General features: G+C 37.3%; 1 protein-coding gene across 1 annotated transcript in view; it reads right to left on the reverse strand.

Annotated features, from left to right (window-relative positions):
- THSD7A (thrombospondin type 1 domain containing 7A) overlaps window positions 1-18,526 on the reverse strand; it is a 258,940-nt gene that overhangs the window by 158,159 nt on the left and 82,255 nt on the right. The window contains exons 5-6 of the mRNA XM_032592420.1: window positions 14,788-14,943; window positions 13,318-13,530 (exon numbers count right to left, since the gene is read on the reverse strand). Coding sequence (XP_032448311.1) covers window positions 13,318-13,530; window positions 14,788-14,943 — 369 coding nt within the window. The remainder of the gene's footprint in view (window positions 1-13,317; window positions 13,531-14,787; window positions 14,944-18,526) is intronic.

Genomic DNA, 18,526 nt, shown 5'->3' on the forward strand with positions numbered 1-18,526 from the left:
CCAGAGTGAAGAACAAAAAGCCAAGGAGAATAATGGACTAAGGAACTACTTTCAGAGAACAGAAGTAGGCTGAGATCAAGGAATTTTCCCTGTCCCTGGTAAAGGGAGGATACTCTGGATTTCAGAACTGATAAAGACGAGACACTGCTGAACCCTTCCTATTTTTCTCATTTTTGAGTGGGAGAAATCTATTCTGATTTTTGGTCTTTGTTACATCATTATATGTTGTATGTGTGGAGAGAATTAGTGGGAGATATCTTGTCTTTCTCGTTAACAGGCCTTGATTAAAGACTAGCCACACCCTAGAAACAACAGAATTCGTTTCAATATGAAATCAGGTTCTTTGTGATAAGTAACATGAGCCCACTACCTTAAAGGGAACCATTTTTTCAGAAATCACTTTGTACAAAGCAACATATTAGTATAGAATGAAATCTTAAAAAAACATGTATACTTTTGGTTAAGGGAAAAAGGGCCCTTTTTTGAAAATAAATTACCCGAATGATTCAAATTTGCATTGTGTCCAGAAATTAAAATATCTTTCAACATGAAGGTCCTATTTTCTATGTTTTGACACCATAAAAATTTCTGCAGACGTTCAGCTAAACTGAAAGATTCTGTAGGATAATATTATTTTCAAAAAGAAAAAAAAAAGAAAGAAAGAAAAAGAAATGAAAGAAACAAGGGGCGCCTTGGTGGCTCAGTTGGTTGGGCGACCAACTTCAGCTCAGGTCATGATCTCAAGTTTGTGAGTTCAAGCCCTGCATCGGGCTCTGTGCTGACAGCTGAGAGCTTGGAGCCTAATTCAGATTCTGTGTTTCCCCCTTCTCTACCCTCCCCTGCTCACTCTCTGTGTCTCTCTGTCTCTCAATAATAAATAAACATTTAAAAAATTAAAAAAAAAGAAATGAAAGAAACAAACAAAAAAACCCCACAATAATCAAAAGAAGTTTGTAAACTCAAAACAAGGTTCCTGGATACAGGATTTAACTAGTCAGAAGAAAACTTAAGCATCACAATAAAATACTTTTTAGAAAACAGAAAGGATTGGAAATATACAAGTTAGGGACAAAAGCACTTAAACCTTTACCAAAAACATTTTAAAAATACTCTAATCCTATTATCCAAAAATAATGTATTTTAGTGTATATGTAGTATGGTACTATGTGGAAAATACAAACTACAATTCTGTTTAAGATGGCAAGTTCTAGAATTCTGAGTTCATCAAACAATACTATACATGACTTATATATATAAGACTGTTATATATACATATATATTACATTGTATAATTTATTTTCTTTTTTCCTTCTTAAAAAATCTATGATTAAAGGGCAATAAATTATTTTGAGGTGCACAGAAGAGAATTTATGACAAGTTTCCTGGTGAGAGAGAAAAACCCCAGCTCCTCTGAAAATAAGAGCTCAAAGTAAATATACAATCAATCAATCAATCAATCAATCAAATAAAGAATAGCCACACTCAACTGCTGTATCTGACAAAACTCATCTATTTGTGAGTCAGATGCAGATCATGAGAGAGTGAATGATATAACTGCAGGAAAATTTTGGTGTTCCTGGGTTAGGAGGGGGTGTACTTTGCACATGGAGGGATTGAAAACAATTGTGACCCACAGGGTAGACTACTGTAAATTAATTTTTTGGCCATAATTCTGTGTAATGTCTCTTACTGGGAGAAGAGTCTATTTCCCTACCCATTAAATCTGAGTTGTCATTGCAACTAGCTTTGACCAAGAGAATGTGGCAGAAGTGACAACGTGCAGTTCAAGAGGCTGCCAGCTTGTTTTTGTCTTCTCAGAGCAGTGCCATAAAACCACCACGTAAGAAAGCTGGTCTAGCTTATTGAAGGATGAGAGCCCATGTGGAGAAGCACAAGTGTACCTTAGTACACAGCACCAACTGTAAAATATGTGAGGGAGGCCATCTTGGACCTTCCAGTCATAGCTACACCTCCATAAATGAGCCCAGGTGAAACCTGAACTGGAACTTCCCAGAATCACGAGAAATCCTAATTGGTTTTATTTTCAGCCAGTAAGTTTTGAGGTGATTGTTAGCCAGTAATAGTTAAATGATCCACGGCCTGAGAAGTAGGACGGGAACCAGAGGAAAGTGAAATCAATGAAGTCACATGACGATAAAGTCTGACAGAGGAGATAAAAGCAGAGTTGAAGAAGCAAACAAAGGATAATGTAAGGGAGAGAGGTATCTGTTGGGTTAATAATTCAACTCCTGTCTAATTGACTGAAAGGTGTCCTTTCCATCCATAGTGGCTTTTATTGACCACCTTGAATAAGTGACTGCCATGAGGTTTTAAGGCACCTGGCTACCTATGGTAAAGTGAAAGGGCTGTGTGTTTTTTTTTTTTTCTTATATTGCCATTAGAGGTAATAGCTAACACTCAGTGGGAAATTTATATCACATCTCATGAAGTGGTAAGTAAACTAGGCTTATTTAAATTTCATCAGAGTCTTGTGCTAATTCTCCCTTTGAAAAAGCAAATTCTTTATAAAACCCTACTCTTGGCCAAGAAATTTCTATGCAAAAGAATACTGGCTCAATCCAGATGGTTTCCTTACAAACAAAAATAATTTTACTAACATATATCAAAATACACACACACACACACACACACACACACACACAAAACCCACAGATCAGGTTATCTTATGCTAGATTTTTTTAAGGCCAAATAAAACTGTGATTACTACAACCACCAGTAAGAATAGCCTCTTGCCTTAAATTTACTAAAAAGCTATAGCAACTTTCTCCTTTACAACAAATTAGAGAACCTCAATGCAATTATAGGAAAAAAAACTCCTATCAACAGTATTAGATTATCCTAATTGTAAAGTGACAGACCTTAGATTTAAGCATAACATCCAACCTAATTATATTTCAAACACATCAAATGGCATAGCATTCTCCAGGAAAGCAACTTCTTAGTTGACTTATTGCTTAAATTATAGAAAAACAATTCAGTTATAGGACATATTCTTGCATTTAAAAGATCAGCTTTTCCATGTAATGGCTGTATAATTTGTGTTAAAAGTAGATGCCAGTCCTACAGAGTGATCATTGCTTTTGCAACTGTGTTCTTATCTAGCACTACAGACGTTTGAAGTGACCTGAACTCAGAGTTTTGGCCAAAATTTAGAAGTCAATCTTATTTAGGTTAGCTTCCATTCTAAATTTATACAAATTTTAACTTAAGTTTCATAACTCCTCCATTTGTTTATTATGATGTTCTTGTCCATCATTGATAAATAATTATGACAAATATAGCACAAAAGTTATTCTCCTGGTAGAAAGAACAAAAATATTTATGAACACCCTCTTCAAGTTCTTAAAAAGGTATTCTAACATTTTCAAATATGAAACAATCTCAATGTCTGCTGCTTGATTGTTTTCATATTTTTCAGCCTTCTGAAGTTCCATTAAAACTCAAGTAGAATTACTTGAATTTCACTGGGAAATTCAACAACCTCTTAAGAGACTGTGAATCCTCCTCTCATTATTTTTCTGTTAGAATTTTCATGGGGCTAATACTTCTCTTAAAACTTTTGGTTCCAAATTCTGCCTCCTCTGTCTCAAAATTTATCAGTCATTCCTAGGGTGATCATACCACTTGCTCTACAAAGCAGGACACTTATTAGAACAAAGGGGTGGCATTAATAATGACCTCAAGAGCAGCGCCTGGGTGGCTCAGTCGGTTAAGAATCCTACTCTTGATTTCAGCTCACATCATGATCTCACAGTTCCTGGGATTGAGCCCTGTGTCAGAGTCTGTGCTGACAGCATGGGGCCTGCTTGGGATTCTTTCTCTCTTTCTCTCTCTCTCCTCTCTTCTCTCTCTCTCTCTCTCTCTGCCCCTCCCCCGGTTGTTCTCACTCACGTGTGCACTCTCTCTCTCTCAAAATAAACCTAAAAAAATTAATGACCTTAAGAAAATGGTACTGTCCTGAACAAACCAATAAGATGGAATTACCTATTTCATGCCAAAGGGTATTTCTAGTTAGCTGTGGCCATCCTCAAGCTTTTTCTTCCTTGAGATCCTTACTCTCATTTCTTCCAGACCCTTCTCACATCCTTTTTTTTTTATAACTCCCAAACTCTGTGCCTCTCTCTCCATTCTGCCACAGGTAGCTTAAAAATTCTATTTTATTTTGCAGAACTCAACTCTTATCATTAAGGCAATGTAAAGAGTACTGCCCATTTGTCAACCAAAAAGGTTCCATCAAATCATTTCCCTAAACTGGAAAACCTGTATCCTTTGGGGCCTTCCTTCTCTAGTGTAAAAGACACAATTACCAGGTGCTAGGTTTTAGTACATACAACATGTACAACCCTTCCCACTTTAATTCAATCTCTTCCTCGAAAATATTGTTGCACAGCTTGGAACTCCTACGATCCCTTTTACTGGACCTTTGCTCCCATCTCTCACAATTCTGCTGCTAATATCTCATTCCTGACTTTCAGTTGAATGATCTTGGGCACTAGAACTGTCTGGCTCATACAGAGAGCTAGAAGGTTCTGGGACCCACCTTCCTCCGTCCTCTAGCAGTTGTGAGCCAACAGTTGAGTGGTGTGAGTATTAAAAAGCCCCACTTTTTTCCCCTAAAGCCACAACCTGTGGGATTTAAACTCCAGAGTATCCCCTAATCAAACTGAGTCTCTAGCTTTGTTGTTTTCCTGGGCAGAAGAGTTAACATAGCAGGCCCAACAGTGTTATTCCTAAGATGGCCTTATTCACTAGGTTGACCCTTGGCTTATATCTGAGAACTTCAATTTCTGGAGGTCTCCATTATTTCTAATGAGAAGTGTTGATCACTGTACTTAAGTATTTGCACAATGTGGTTTAGGTTGAACATGTTCTTTCCTTTTGGAGTATGGATGACTCCAGAGGATAACTATATGGCTGGTTCCTGACGTAAACTCTGAATACCTACGTAGGCTCAGAAGAGGTTACCTGAACACAGTGCTTCACAAGTGCTGACAAAATGCATTGGTGAAAAATTACGCACATCCTGTTTGACTCCATGGGGAGAGGAATCTTGGAAGCCTATGCCTGGTTTCTTCCAGACTTTGCCCATATGCCTATTCTCTTCACAGTTTTTGCTTTGTATTCTGTCACTGTAATAGATCAAAGCTGTGGGTATGTCTCTGTGTTGAGTTCTGTGAGTCCCTTTAGTGGGAGCAGTCTTGGGAACCCAAGACACATTACCTCTTCTCTATTTTGCTTCTTTATTCCCTCTCCTCTCACTGGTTTCTCCTGGGAGCACATCCTTAATAAACTGTGTGCATCAAATTCCTTGACCTGGCTTAGGCTCCGAGGAGGATTTATGAATACTTTTAATTAGTCAAAATAGTAGTCTCAACTATAAGCTTTATACTTTTCTCTCTATCTTGGATTGCTCTGCTCCCCATCCTTTAACTCCTCATCCTACATACCTCTGTCGCTCTTCAGATTGTTATTCTTTAAAAAAAAAGTTTATTCATATTGAGAAAGAGACAGTGTGTGCACATGCGCATGTGACAGTGTGCAAGCAGGGGAGGGGCAGAGAGAGAGTCCCAGACAGGCTCCATGCTGTCAGCACAAAGCCCGATGGGGGCTCAATCCCACAAACTGTAAGATCATCACCTGAAATGAAATCAAGAGTTGGACACCTAACCAAATGAGCCCACCCAGGTGCCCCCCTTTTCTTACTTTAGAGAGAGAATGCACATGTAAGTAGGGAAAAGGGACAGAGGGAGACAGAGAGAATCTTAAGCAGACTCCACACTCAACATGGAGTATGGAGACCGATGTGGGGATGGATCCCTTGTCTCTGGGATCATGACCTGAGCCAAAATCCGGAGTCAGCACTCAACCGACTGAGCCACCCAGGTGTCCCCAGACTTTTATTCATAATAAACATATATTTGGAGAAATTGATTCAATGTTTATACAATTTATAAACTGGACACAGATTGTACTTCACGGTTTAAAATAAAATAGAGCAGTACCTCACACCATCTCTCCCAACACCGAGTCTTGCCTTCCAGAGGTCAGAATTTTCAATATTTTCTAGATATTTATTCCTGCATTTACCTCAAGATATTGAAAATAACCCTTACATTAGTCTTACTACTGAATACATTGGAAAAAAGAAGTATGACATAAAGTACTTGGGAAATAAATAGTATGAAAGTACCCCGTTCCTCTACTCATATTTGGATGCATATCTTGTTCCAGAAGAAAGAAAAATTTCGGAAAGAGTAAGCAGTCACATGACAAGCCAGCCCTCTGGACATTAATATCATCGTTTCCCATCTTTTACCAGTAGGTTCCTTTGGCATTTCTGATGATAATGCAAAAGTGTCCCAAAAGATGTAGAAAAACTTACTATAAAGGCTTTCTTTGAAACTAATCTCAACATATCTTAATCACAGGTTCATTTTTAGCATTATCCAAATCCATTCAGTTTGCTTTGGTGCTGTACTGGGGTAACAGATTTGGGTGTTAGGCTCCACCAAAACAATCCCTTTCTCATTTTACTACATCGGTTCAAAAACTTCACTGCACATCAGAATGATCTAGGGAGCTTCATAAAAAAGCAGCTTTCTTTCTAAAAATAAGGGGCAGGGACACACCTAGGTGGCTCAGTCACTTGAGCATCTGATTCTTGATTTTGGCTCAGGTTATGATCCCAGGGTCATGAGATGAAGTCCCATTTCAGGCTCACTGAGCGTGGAGCTTTCTTAAAATTTCTCTCCCTTTCTGTCTCTCCCTCTCCCCCCGCCACCCCCCCCACCCCGCCTTGACCTCACCTCTCTACCCCATTTGTGTGGTCTCTCTCTATAAAATAAAAAAAAATTCAGCTTTATGGCATTTGCCTCCAAAGACTGAAATTCATTGGGTCTGTAGAGAAGACGACTTAGGAATCTGATTTTATAGTATACTTAAGGGGATTCTGGTACTGGGGGATCTAGAACACTCTGAAAAAATCAACCTAGAATTTCAAAGAGTAAACTAAAAAAATATTTGAATAAAATGAACACATACATATGTCCATATATCTTATATCCACTTATAAAGACTGGTAAATATCTAATATAATTGATGTAGTACTACCATTTGTATATGAGGCATTTGTTGGCAGATGTTCTTAATAACCCAATAGGTTTTAACCATAATGGCATGATATCATGGGTGTTCTAGTCAAATTTTGGATGGAGGGAAACATTTGTTGTTAATGACATTTAAACTCAGTTGGTTTTAATAATAAAGTAGAGTGATTAAAGGTTATTTATATAATAATTACATTTTCATTTATTTATGTTTTGACAGGCTTTACCCAATGCAGAGGAGAAGTTGAGCCAGAGGCATACTGCTTCAAGAATAGCATAATATACTTTTAGGGCCTTGGCTGGTCACTGCTTTTTCTACTGTACCCTTAGGAGCTATGTAATGATGAATTCTATTGATTTACTTCCACAAAAATATTGGTTTTTGGTTTCATGAAAATCTGAGTCAAGCATGAATGTGAGTCATAAATGTCAATGTCACTAGTTATATATTAACTGTTTAATGATGCGGAGAAGAATAAGAAATGTAGCATAGGAGTTGTAGGCATTTTGAAACTGTTAAGATTCACTGCTTACAAAGCAATACCAATAACAAAATACAACTGTGGCTTGAAATTCTGATATCTGAAATAGAGCACATAGTAACGAAATATGGATGGCACTACTTTTTTTTTTTCAATAGATGGGAGGGATATGTGGAAACAATATTGGCTTTACAGTCCCTTAAGTAATTAATATGACAATGGAATCTTCTTATACAAAAATAATGGAAAAATATTCCATGCTCATGGGTTGGAAGAACAAAATTGTTAAATGTCTGTATTACCCAAACCAATCTACACATTCACTGCAATCCGTATCAAAATAGCACCAGCATTCTTCACAGAACTAGAGCAAACAATCCTAAAATTTGTATGGCACCACAAAAGACCCCAAATAGCCAAAGTAATCCTGAAAAAGAAGACCAAGCCTGGAGGAATCACAGTTCCAGACTTCAGGCTGTATTACAGGCTGTAATCATCAAGACAGTATGGTACTGGCACAAAAACAGACACAATGATCAGTGGAACAGAACAGAGAAACCAGACATGGACCCAAAAATGTATGGCCAACTAATCTTTGACAAAGCAGGAAAGAATATCCAATGGAAAAAAGTCTCTTTGGCAAATGGTGTTGGGAAAACTGGACAGAGACATGCAAAAGAATGAACCTGGACCGCTTTCTTACACAGTATACAAAAATAAACTCAAAATGAATGAAAGACCTAAACATAACACAGAAGTCATCAAAATCCTAGAGAGGAAAACAGACAACAACCTCTTTGACCTTGGCCAGAGCAACTTCTTACCTGACAAGTTTCCGGAGGCAAGGGAAATACAAGCAAAAATGAACTAGTGGGAGCTCACCAAGATAAAAAGCTTCTGTATGGCAAAGGAAACCATCACCAAAACTAAAAGGCTACCAACAGAATGGGAGGAGATATTTGTAAATGACATAGCAGATAAAGGGTTAGTATCCAACAACTATACAGAAATTATTGAACTCAACACCCAAAAACAAATAATCCAGTGAAGAAATGGGCAAAAGACATGAATAGCTAATTTTCTGAAGAAGACATCCAGATGGCTAACAGACACATTGAAAAATTGCTCATCACTCATCATCAGGGAAATAGAAAACAAAACCACAATGAAATACTACCTCACGCCTGTGAGAATGGTTAAAATTAACTCGGGGAATTACAGATGTTGGTGAGGATGTGGGGAAAGAGGCAAACTTTTGTACTGGTGGCGGGAATGTGAACTCGTGCAGCCACTCTGGAAAACAGTATGGAGAGTCCTCAAAAAATTAAAAACAGAACTACCCTAAGACTCAGCAATTGCATTACTAAGTGTCTATCCTAAGAATATGGGAGTGCTGTTTCATAGGCACACTTGTACCCCAATGTTTATAGCAGTGCTATCGACAATAGCCAAAGTATGGAAAGAGCCCAAGTGTCCATCAATGGATGAATGGATAAAGAAGATGTGGTATATATACATAATGGAGTATTACTCAGTGATCCAAAGAATGAACTCCTGCTGTTTGCAACAATGTGGATGGAACTACAGTGTATTTAGGCTAAGCAAAATAAATTGGTCAGACAAAGACAAATATCATATGACTTCACTCGTATGTGGAATTTAAGAAACAACAGATGAACATAAGGGAAGGGAAGTAAAATAATATGAAAACAGGGAGAGAGACAAAACATAAGAGACTCTTACATACAGAAAACAAAGTGAGGGTTGCTGGAAGGGTTTTGGGTGGGGGGATGGGCTAAGTGGGCAAGGGGTATTGAGGATGCTTGTTGGGATGAGCACTGGGTGTTATACGTAAGTGATGAACCACTAAATTCTATTCCTGAAATCATTATTACACTATATGTTAACTTGGAGGTAAATTTAAAAAAAAAATTAAAAAAGTGAAGACAAAAAAAAAAAAAAAGACAACGGATCATCTTCTTTTCCACTTTCAGCCTAACAGTCTTGTTGTTTTCCATCGCTAACCAACCAATCTGTTGTTGTACCAACCAAGACTACCAAAAGTACTCTTGCCACACCAAATTTATACCTTTAAATAAACATGCAAATTTTACAAAACCTGAAATAGGGCAGATTTTGCTTTTTCTTAAAGGCCCAACAAACTCTAGGATTTCTCTCCCTTCCAACCCCAAATCTCACCATCAGACCTTTTGAATAGTTCCTGTATTTGTGCTGAGAGATTGGGAATTGCTTTTCTGATGATCTTTAAATTATGAGTGGTAATTTTTTTCTATTACACATCAAGTGTTTATCTTTTTCTGTAAAATCTGTCTTCTGAGTTCTCTTTCATCTCCCATTTCTGCTTACGCCCTCTGTTAGAGAATCTATGTAAAATTCCTCCTGAGTGCTCTGAAAAACCCTCCCCAATTCTGCTCCTTGGAAGACAACTGGAAAGATGAACAATAATCAGCAGCAAACCCTAATGACTTCTGGAAGCCGGGACAAAGAATATTCCAGGGCAAAAAAATGGAGCCTTTCAATGCTTTGAGGTCATTAACAAAGTTGTGAAATTTGCGAGGAACGTGGGAGAAAAAAGGTCTTTTTATTATTTGCTAACATTCACAGGCTCTAATTCTTCATTTCCCTAGTTGAGCTTTAACTTAATTATAAAACAAAATCTATAGCCGCAGCCAGGCCTAGAGGTAGAGTCTGTACAACTAATCAACTTTAATTCCCTGGGTTCGATTTAATTACAAAACAACATTTGGTGCAGCTGCTAAACACTTACCAGGTGACCACATGATAATACTGGAGGAGTATTTACAAGTCTCCAGCTTTTGCTCTATTCTATCAGCACAATTAGGTTTCAGCAATATATAAATTTGAGCAGCCTGTAGGGCTTATAATAATAAAGAATTTTCTTGTACTAGTTGAGCCAGTTAAAATACTAAGTTGCATCATGACCAATTCATGTCAGCAAGTAAACTTGAATGATGAAACAGATATCCTGATAAAGGACAGTAATAACAGATTGAATGTCAATAGTATGTTTTTTTTCTTAATTGATTTTTTTGGGGAGACAGGAAAAGTGAAATCAGCGTATGTATACTGTGAGCTACCAATGTGCTTTTTGGGTTATAATGTACATTACTTTTATTCAATATAACTAGACATACATAACTCATTCTTCTGCTTGTTTTTTAGTGTTCCATAAGACAATTTAGGGGGTTATTACTTGTGCCACAAAATATTTTTTTTCAACATTTTTTATTTATTTTTGGGACAGAGAGAGACAGAGCATGAACGGGGGAGGGGCAGAGAGAGAGGGAGACACAGAATCGGAAACAGGCTCCAGGCTCTGAGCCATCAGCCCAGAGCCTGACACGGGGCTCGAACTCACGGACTGCGAGATCGTGACCTGGCTGAAGTCGGATGCTTAACCGACTGCGCCACCCAGGCACCACCAAAATATTTTTTACCTGACAAAATTAATCACTGATACGTTTAAAATAGCCAGTTCCTCCAGTATATTTAAAATATACTGAATTCATACAAACATCCAGGAAGATCAATGCATTAAGATCTGATTTTTCATTTGATAATATTTAGACAGAAGTGCCATACACAATTAACTTTTTATTTTAATGTTTTTGTCATCTTTGTTCACTCAAACACACCTTTTACAATGTGTGGGATCACAGTTCCTCCCAAGGTGTATAGGGGGATAAGAAAAATTATTTGAATTTAGGCAAAAAAATAAGCAGTATCAGTAAGGGAGTTACCAGTGATACTGAAATAAATATGACCTGTACTGTTTTTACAGCAACTCAGAAAGAAGATAATACAGATTGCCATCTAATCCAAATAAACATCTGAAGTTGTGGGTAAGTGCAACAGAACGCATTTCTTTTGCTTCTTCTCCCCATTAGATGTCAATCTTTTCTTTGCCTTTAGAGTGGAACTGGGAAAAGCTAAAGAGAGGATGTATCATAGGTAATTATATCTATGAAAGGCAGAAAATCTAGAAAAAAGCAGAATGCATAAGATGCATCATAAAATTTCTGCAGCAATAATCCCCTTCCTCTGCCTTCAACCTCAAGTGCTGGTTTGAATTTTACCTAAGGCTGTCCCACATGACCATGCTGGACCCTGGACAAAGACAACACTATGCGTTTCAAAGTCGAAAGGCTAATTTCTCAGTACTAGCAGTGTCTGTCAGTGTCTTACCCCAGAGAGTATCTTTCTCTACTGAACAGTGACTGAGTCACAGGAGAAAACAATTCTGCTTGCTGGAAGAAAATAGGATGGAAGGAATTATGATGCTTACCAGATGTTCCACTGCCCCTGAGGGGGTACCAGAATGTTTCCGCATGTGCTGTAAACAGCATAAACTGTCAGATCATGGGGCCCTGGGGCTTGGTGCTCATGCTGCTCTGATGTGCAGAGTCACAGCACTCGAGAGTTGGAGGGACCCTTAGAGACGATTTTAGTCAAAGGTTTTAAACTATGTCGCAAGGAGTTCTAGGTTTCCTCAGTGTGGCTCAGAGATTACTGAAGATTAAGGGGGTCTCCCCAGAACAGTAGCAGTGTTCATGGAGAGAATGTAAAAATCCTGTATTAGGATAACAACAAGACAGGATATTTTATCAAACAAAAAATCAGGTATGAAAGTCTACGGTAATTCCTGTACTTTGAGAAAGGAAACTTGTGGAAAATCACCATCCCAGTCGCTCTATGACATTCCTAGAGGTGAAGTTCCCAGAAACCAGGGGTTGTTTCTGGAAATCTAGGTTGCAAAAGGCCATGTGGTTCGGGAGTCTGGAAATTAAATTATTCCCCTAAGATTCAACATCAAGGCAGGAAATAAAGGCTTCTTGATTCAAGTCAACCAATTCTTATAATCCTTTATGTACATATCTATGGCGAATAAAAAAATACCACTTAGAAAAAGTTACCTTTCTATGCTTTAAAAAAAATTTTTAATGTTTACTTATTTTTGAGAGAGAGAGCAAGAGAGCGAGAGAGAGAGAGAGCGAGCATGAGCGAACAAGCAGGAGGACACAAGCAAGCGAGCATGAGCAGGGGAGGGATAGAGAGGAAGAGGGAGCCACAGATCCTAAGCAGGCTCCAGGCTCTGAGCTATCAGCACACAGCCTGGCCTGGGCTGGAATTCACAAACCCTGAGATCATGACCTGAGCCAAAGTCAGACGCTTAACCAACGGAGCCACCCAGGTGCCCCTGTTTTTAAATGGCAATTTAATACTTTATTGCCTTGATGATGATATAATTCTTATTCTGTTACTGGCTTCCAAATTTAAAAAATACCGTGATTGTTCAAAGAACCTCCTCATTGCCACCATTAGAGAGACAGAGAGAGGGAGAGACAGAGAGAGAGAGAGGGAGGGAGAGAGAGAGAGAGATTAACTGAGAGACTGAGAAAAGGGGGAGAAAGAAAAGACAAGGACAGGAAAGGAAAAGAAGGAAGGAAGTAAGGAAGAAGGTTGGAAGGAAACAAAGAGGAGAAGGGAGAGAGAGAAGGGAAGATGGGAGGGAGGGGAAGAAATAAGGAAGAAACAGCTATTTCTGTGTTTGTAAATAGAGCCCATTATAATAAAGGGGGTGTGAGATTTTAACATAAAGTAAGGCATAATCTCCAGGGTTAAAGAGACATTTGTAAAAGCAGGGTAGATACGCCTGCCTGACTCACCGTCACTGTTGATGCACACAACCTCCTGAACCTGAGTGCCTGGGCCACATTCCTTTCCATTGTCTGGTTCACAGTCGCCGAGCCTCACTGCTTTCCATTCATAGCAGGATGGCTCTTCACAGGGAATGGCTTCCAGTAAGTGAGGGCAGTTCCCAGTGCCCCCAGAGCCTCCAGTGGGCTCATTGGTAATCCGCCGCTTCCTCAGTTTGAAACCTGAATTGTTGGGGAAGGAAGATATTTATTGTTTCTGTCATGGTAGAATATTTCAGAAGGCTGAACGAAAACTTGAGTGAAAGCTGGATGAGGGTAGAAGGTAGAAGTCAGATCTGCTTTAATCACTAGTGCTTCCTCAAACTCTAGCTTAATGTGAGCTCTTTAATCATTTATTAAATGAATAAATAAATTAACAGAAGGGCTAAAGAGGGAAAGCAAGTAAAGCTATATAACTGTCATCTCCTTCATAGGACGGGAGAGAGGTAGAGAGGCAGAAGCAGAGAGAGACAGACAGACACGCAGATAGAGAAAACACACATACACATACACAGAATGAATTTGGTTTTTTTTGAAAGTCTATAGTTATAAAATATTCAAAGAAACAATGAAATCTCAAGCTATTTGGAAGTATTCATGACTAACGTGCTATTACTTTGACTTTTTCAACACTATTGCATAATTAAATCTAAAAAGATACCTCTGAGAAGTTGGATGGTTCCAGATAAATTGTCTCTTTGAGACTTAGTTGATTTTAGATGCTCTGGAAATATGAACTAGTGATATAAAGCAACTGGGCTCTAAGGAGAAGTCTTCAGAATTGTGCCCTGTGCTTTAACAGTACCTAACTGTAGTCCTTCTGGACAGTGCATAACAAAATTAATGTCTGTTTATTGCCATGTAAACATATTAAAATCACTAGCAAAATTAATAAGTCTGTTTATTACTATGTGAACATATGAGAATCACTGGAAGACTGTCTTTGAAAGGAAATAAGAAAATGTTTTCCATTACTAGATCATGTGAAAATTACCCCATCGTGTCTGCCATATAAGAAACCACTGCATTTATTCTAATCCTTGCAAATACGTGATTTGCCTCATAAAAGCAATAGAGTTTTTTTTCTTTACCTTCAAAGTAATAAGGAGTTCTGTCTATTGAGAACTAGCTATGGATCAGGCATTGAAGTAAGTGCTTTATGTTTATTATCCCATCGATTCTTTAAAGAAAACATGGGTAGCAGATATTACATCCCTTTTACAGATAAGTGGACAAAGATTTAGATAATTAACTTCAGTTTTAACGTTCTGGTACCAACATCAGAGTAGGTTTATTCATCTTTTGCAATCAATACGCTTTAGCCATTCTGGAAAATATCACAAATGAATAATCACAAGTAACACAGAGGAGCATTCTAAAATAATTCACATCTGACTCAACTGATAGGAGTTTTAAGCATGTCATGTTAATAGGACATACCTTTTTTGCCTTGCTGGTCATTACAGTTTTCGTAAGTACAAGGTCCCCAAGCTGACCAAGGTGACACCTCACATTCAATAGGACAGGGAATGTGACACAGCTGTGTAGTATTAGGAACAGGGCCAGTGCATGATTTCAAGTCCACTGGTTTTGAGGCTGTTTGGAGAAAAATACAGAGATCACTTAAGAATTAAACAAATTATTATGGTCAACAAAATGATTTTTCTATGTGTTTGTAAGGAGAAGGACAAGTGCCACCAAGACATTATTCCACTGCTTCTTAGCTACATCCTAGAAAAAAAGGAGAAGGAATGGGGGGAAAAGGCAGTATAGTGTGATCCAAGGAAACTGGACTAGACATCTTGGAGACTGGTTGATCTCCAGCTTTACCACTTATTAGCCATGTGATTAATAATGTCAAGACTAACTTTCCTCATCAGTAAAATAATCCTTAAGGTTAACTGTATCTCTTAAATTGTATATTTAGATTCTAATTAAGTGGCATCTGCTTTAGAGGACTCAGGAAAGTGGGAGAGGGCCAATGACAATAATATATATGGAAAAAGTCTCCACCGTATGGCTTCTGCTGGATCAGTCTCCTTTCCATTTTGGTCCACAGAGAGCTAACCGGTAGATATAATAAAGAACTCATGAAACCAATGTGGTGTCTCCCTCCCCCTCCAGCTAGAGGACTCACCAGATATTTCTCAGAACTTTTACAGTATATATTATCTACCTATGTGATCCAAAACACAGAACTCTTAAGACAACTAATTTATAATTGACCATGTCTGTTCATAAGTTGACCAATGAACCCTATATATTTTTTGCTTACCCTTGCTTCTCTTCTGTTTTGATGCCTGGAGTTTGGCTATTCTGTATAGGACACATTTGACAGTTAATGTCAAGATGTGTCCATACTTCTGGTTAAAAATGACTAAGAAAGAAACATATTTGAAGCTATATGGACAGCAGAAGAAAATCAAGTTTAGCAGTATATAATATATAGCTGTAGTTGCTTTTGTGTTATAAATTTTAAGAAGTAAATGTTTTAGACATTCCCTTTAATAAAAGCTAGTTGCTGCTTATGTCTGATAATTTGGAATGCCAACCCTTTCACAAAGGACTGAAATAAGGGAGGTCTTAGACAATTCTTATTCTCTTTATGTGAAGAACTATCAAATTCCAATCACATGGGTTACATTTAGAAGCTCATAGAGAAATTAAGATATTGTAAGCTATATTATCCTAACTTTTAAATAAACGTAAATATATTTGCTTGTAGTTTAAACTCTAAGGTTAACTGTAGGCATTGTACATTCCTCAACTTTCTGCAAGCACAAACACACATGATCATAAATGCTACCTGAAGGCCATTATAGTAACTCTTCTTTCTAAAATAGTTTTTCAGTTCTGAAAATTACTCATAGATTTTAATTTTTCTTTTTCCTCCTAAGAGTGCTCACCTCTCTCTCCTCCTTCCTCTCACTCCTCCCAGACGCCACCCACTTCAATGAAAACAAATGATTGGGGTACTCCTAATTTGCTTAGTATGGAGCACAATGAACATTCTCACTGAAGTTTATCAGAACCATTGCTACTATGTATCGTAACATCAGCCAAAGCCAAAAATGATTACTTTTATTGCTTTCCAACAGTGAAAGTACCAGGCATGTTAATGACAGAAAATACAGAAATAAATGCTTCACTTCTTTGAACATAAAAAAAAAAAAAAAAACTTGACATCAATGATACATATTTCACATAAAATGAAAAAAAAATTTAATATCCTCACAGGCATAAAACTTAATTTTATGTGTCAACTTGTCTGGAGAAAGGGATGCCCACAGATCTGAAAAAACATTGTTTCTAGGTGTATCTGTGAGGATGTTTGTGGAAGAGATTAGCATTTGAATCAGTAGACCCAGTGAAGAAGACAGCCCTAACTGATGTGGGTGGAGCATTATTCAAACCAGTGAAAGCCCAATAGAACAAAAAGGTGGACAACGGTGAAATCACTTTCTTTCTTTCTCAGCTGTGGAATGCATCTTCCCCTGCTCTTGGACATCAGAGTTACTGGTTCTGGAAAATGAGGAATTATACCAGTGACCTCATTCCCATAATTGTGGGAGCCATTTCCTATAATAAATCTCCTCATATATCTATACATATATCTTATTGGTCTGTTTCTCTAGAGAACCTTGACTAATACAAGGCTACAGTATGTACAAAAACTCCTGTAACTGAAAATTAACATAAGCAATTTCTTCAGGTGTGGAATCTTTCAGACTATCATTTAAATTAGCAATTGTGTATATAATTAACTGAAAAGACTCCATTTTTTTTCCTTCAATTGACTAAAAGTAACTTTAGAATTTAGTGTTATGATATTGTTTTGAAAATTATGGTTACTACTATGGGAACCAATTTGACAATAAACTTCATATATTAAAAAAAAGAAAATTATGGTTATTACAAAGGGAAGTCTACTTTTTTTGCAAAGTCTTCCTTAACTATGCAATTGTGACGACTACCAGGGCCTGAAGAAGTATATTTTATATATAAGGTTGAACACTTTAGAAGGGAAACAGGTTTTATCAAGAAAACAGTATGAAACATTGTGTTTCTAATACCTGTTTGTTTGTTTTTTATTTTAGCTTTTGGTGTATTTTGAATGAATCAAACAGAATAATCAGGAATAATAATGTTCTTGGGCTGTTAAAAGAGAAAAGTGATGAATACAGGCTTGAGAAAGTATTGCTTAAAGCAACATAGTCTTCAGATTTATTAAGCTAACCAAATCTATACTGAGATAGAGTTATTGAAAAATAACTTCAATTTTATAGATGCCTTTGTGAATATAAATATTTATACATATGTCACACGGTTCACATATAGACGCTCACAGAGAAGTTAAGATATTTTAAGCCTATATATATTTGTTGTGTATATGATTCTATTCCTTTGGTGATTTTCATCACAGGTTTTTTTGTGTGTGTGTGGTAATTAGAGTATATATTAATGTTAATCAGAGATAAGAGCTAAGCTCCCAAAACTGTAAGTCAATTCTATTTTTGCCTATGAATTATTTGGAATTAATGTGATTCAATAAATGAAGTAAAGGACAGACAGACCCAGGAGAATGTTCTGAATTCTAGTTTAATCTGTGAGATATAATTCATAAAGTTCTGTATTACATTCAGTGTTTACTGCTCATCCCATATTCTCAAATATTGAAATTTAAATTTCTTAGAATGGTTCCATCATTACTCTTGTATAATTTTATCACTTAAAATATTGTTCATGCAGTGTAAGTTTCAAAGAACCTTTATTAATTTTTTTAAAAAAAAGTCTTATTGCTGAGGCACCTGGGTGGCTCAGTCGGTTAAGTATCCGACTTCAGCTCAGGTCATGATCTCGCACAGTTTGTGAGTTTAAATCCTGCGTCGGGCTCTGTGGTGACAGCTAAGGGCCTGGAGCTTGCTTTGGATTCTGTATCTCCCTCTCTCTCTGCCCCTCCCCTGCTCACACTCTGTCTGTCTGTCTCTCTTTCAAAAATAAACAAACATTAAAAAAAATTCTTTTTAAAGTCTTATTGTTGATCTCTTGAAAATAAAGGAGACACTTTATTGTTTTCATATGATTTAAAGGCTATTCAATTATATGTACCTTGTATTCTTCAAGAGGTCATAAAAGAATGTCCAAACTTTTCTGGACTTAATAAAACAAGACAAAAAAA

This window comes from Lynx canadensis, chromosome A2 (genome assembly GCF_007474595.2).
Source record: "Lynx canadensis isolate LIC74 chromosome A2, mLynCan4.pri.v2, whole genome shotgun sequence".
Lineage (NCBI taxonomy): Eukaryota > Metazoa > Chordata > Mammalia > Carnivora > Felidae > Lynx > Lynx canadensis.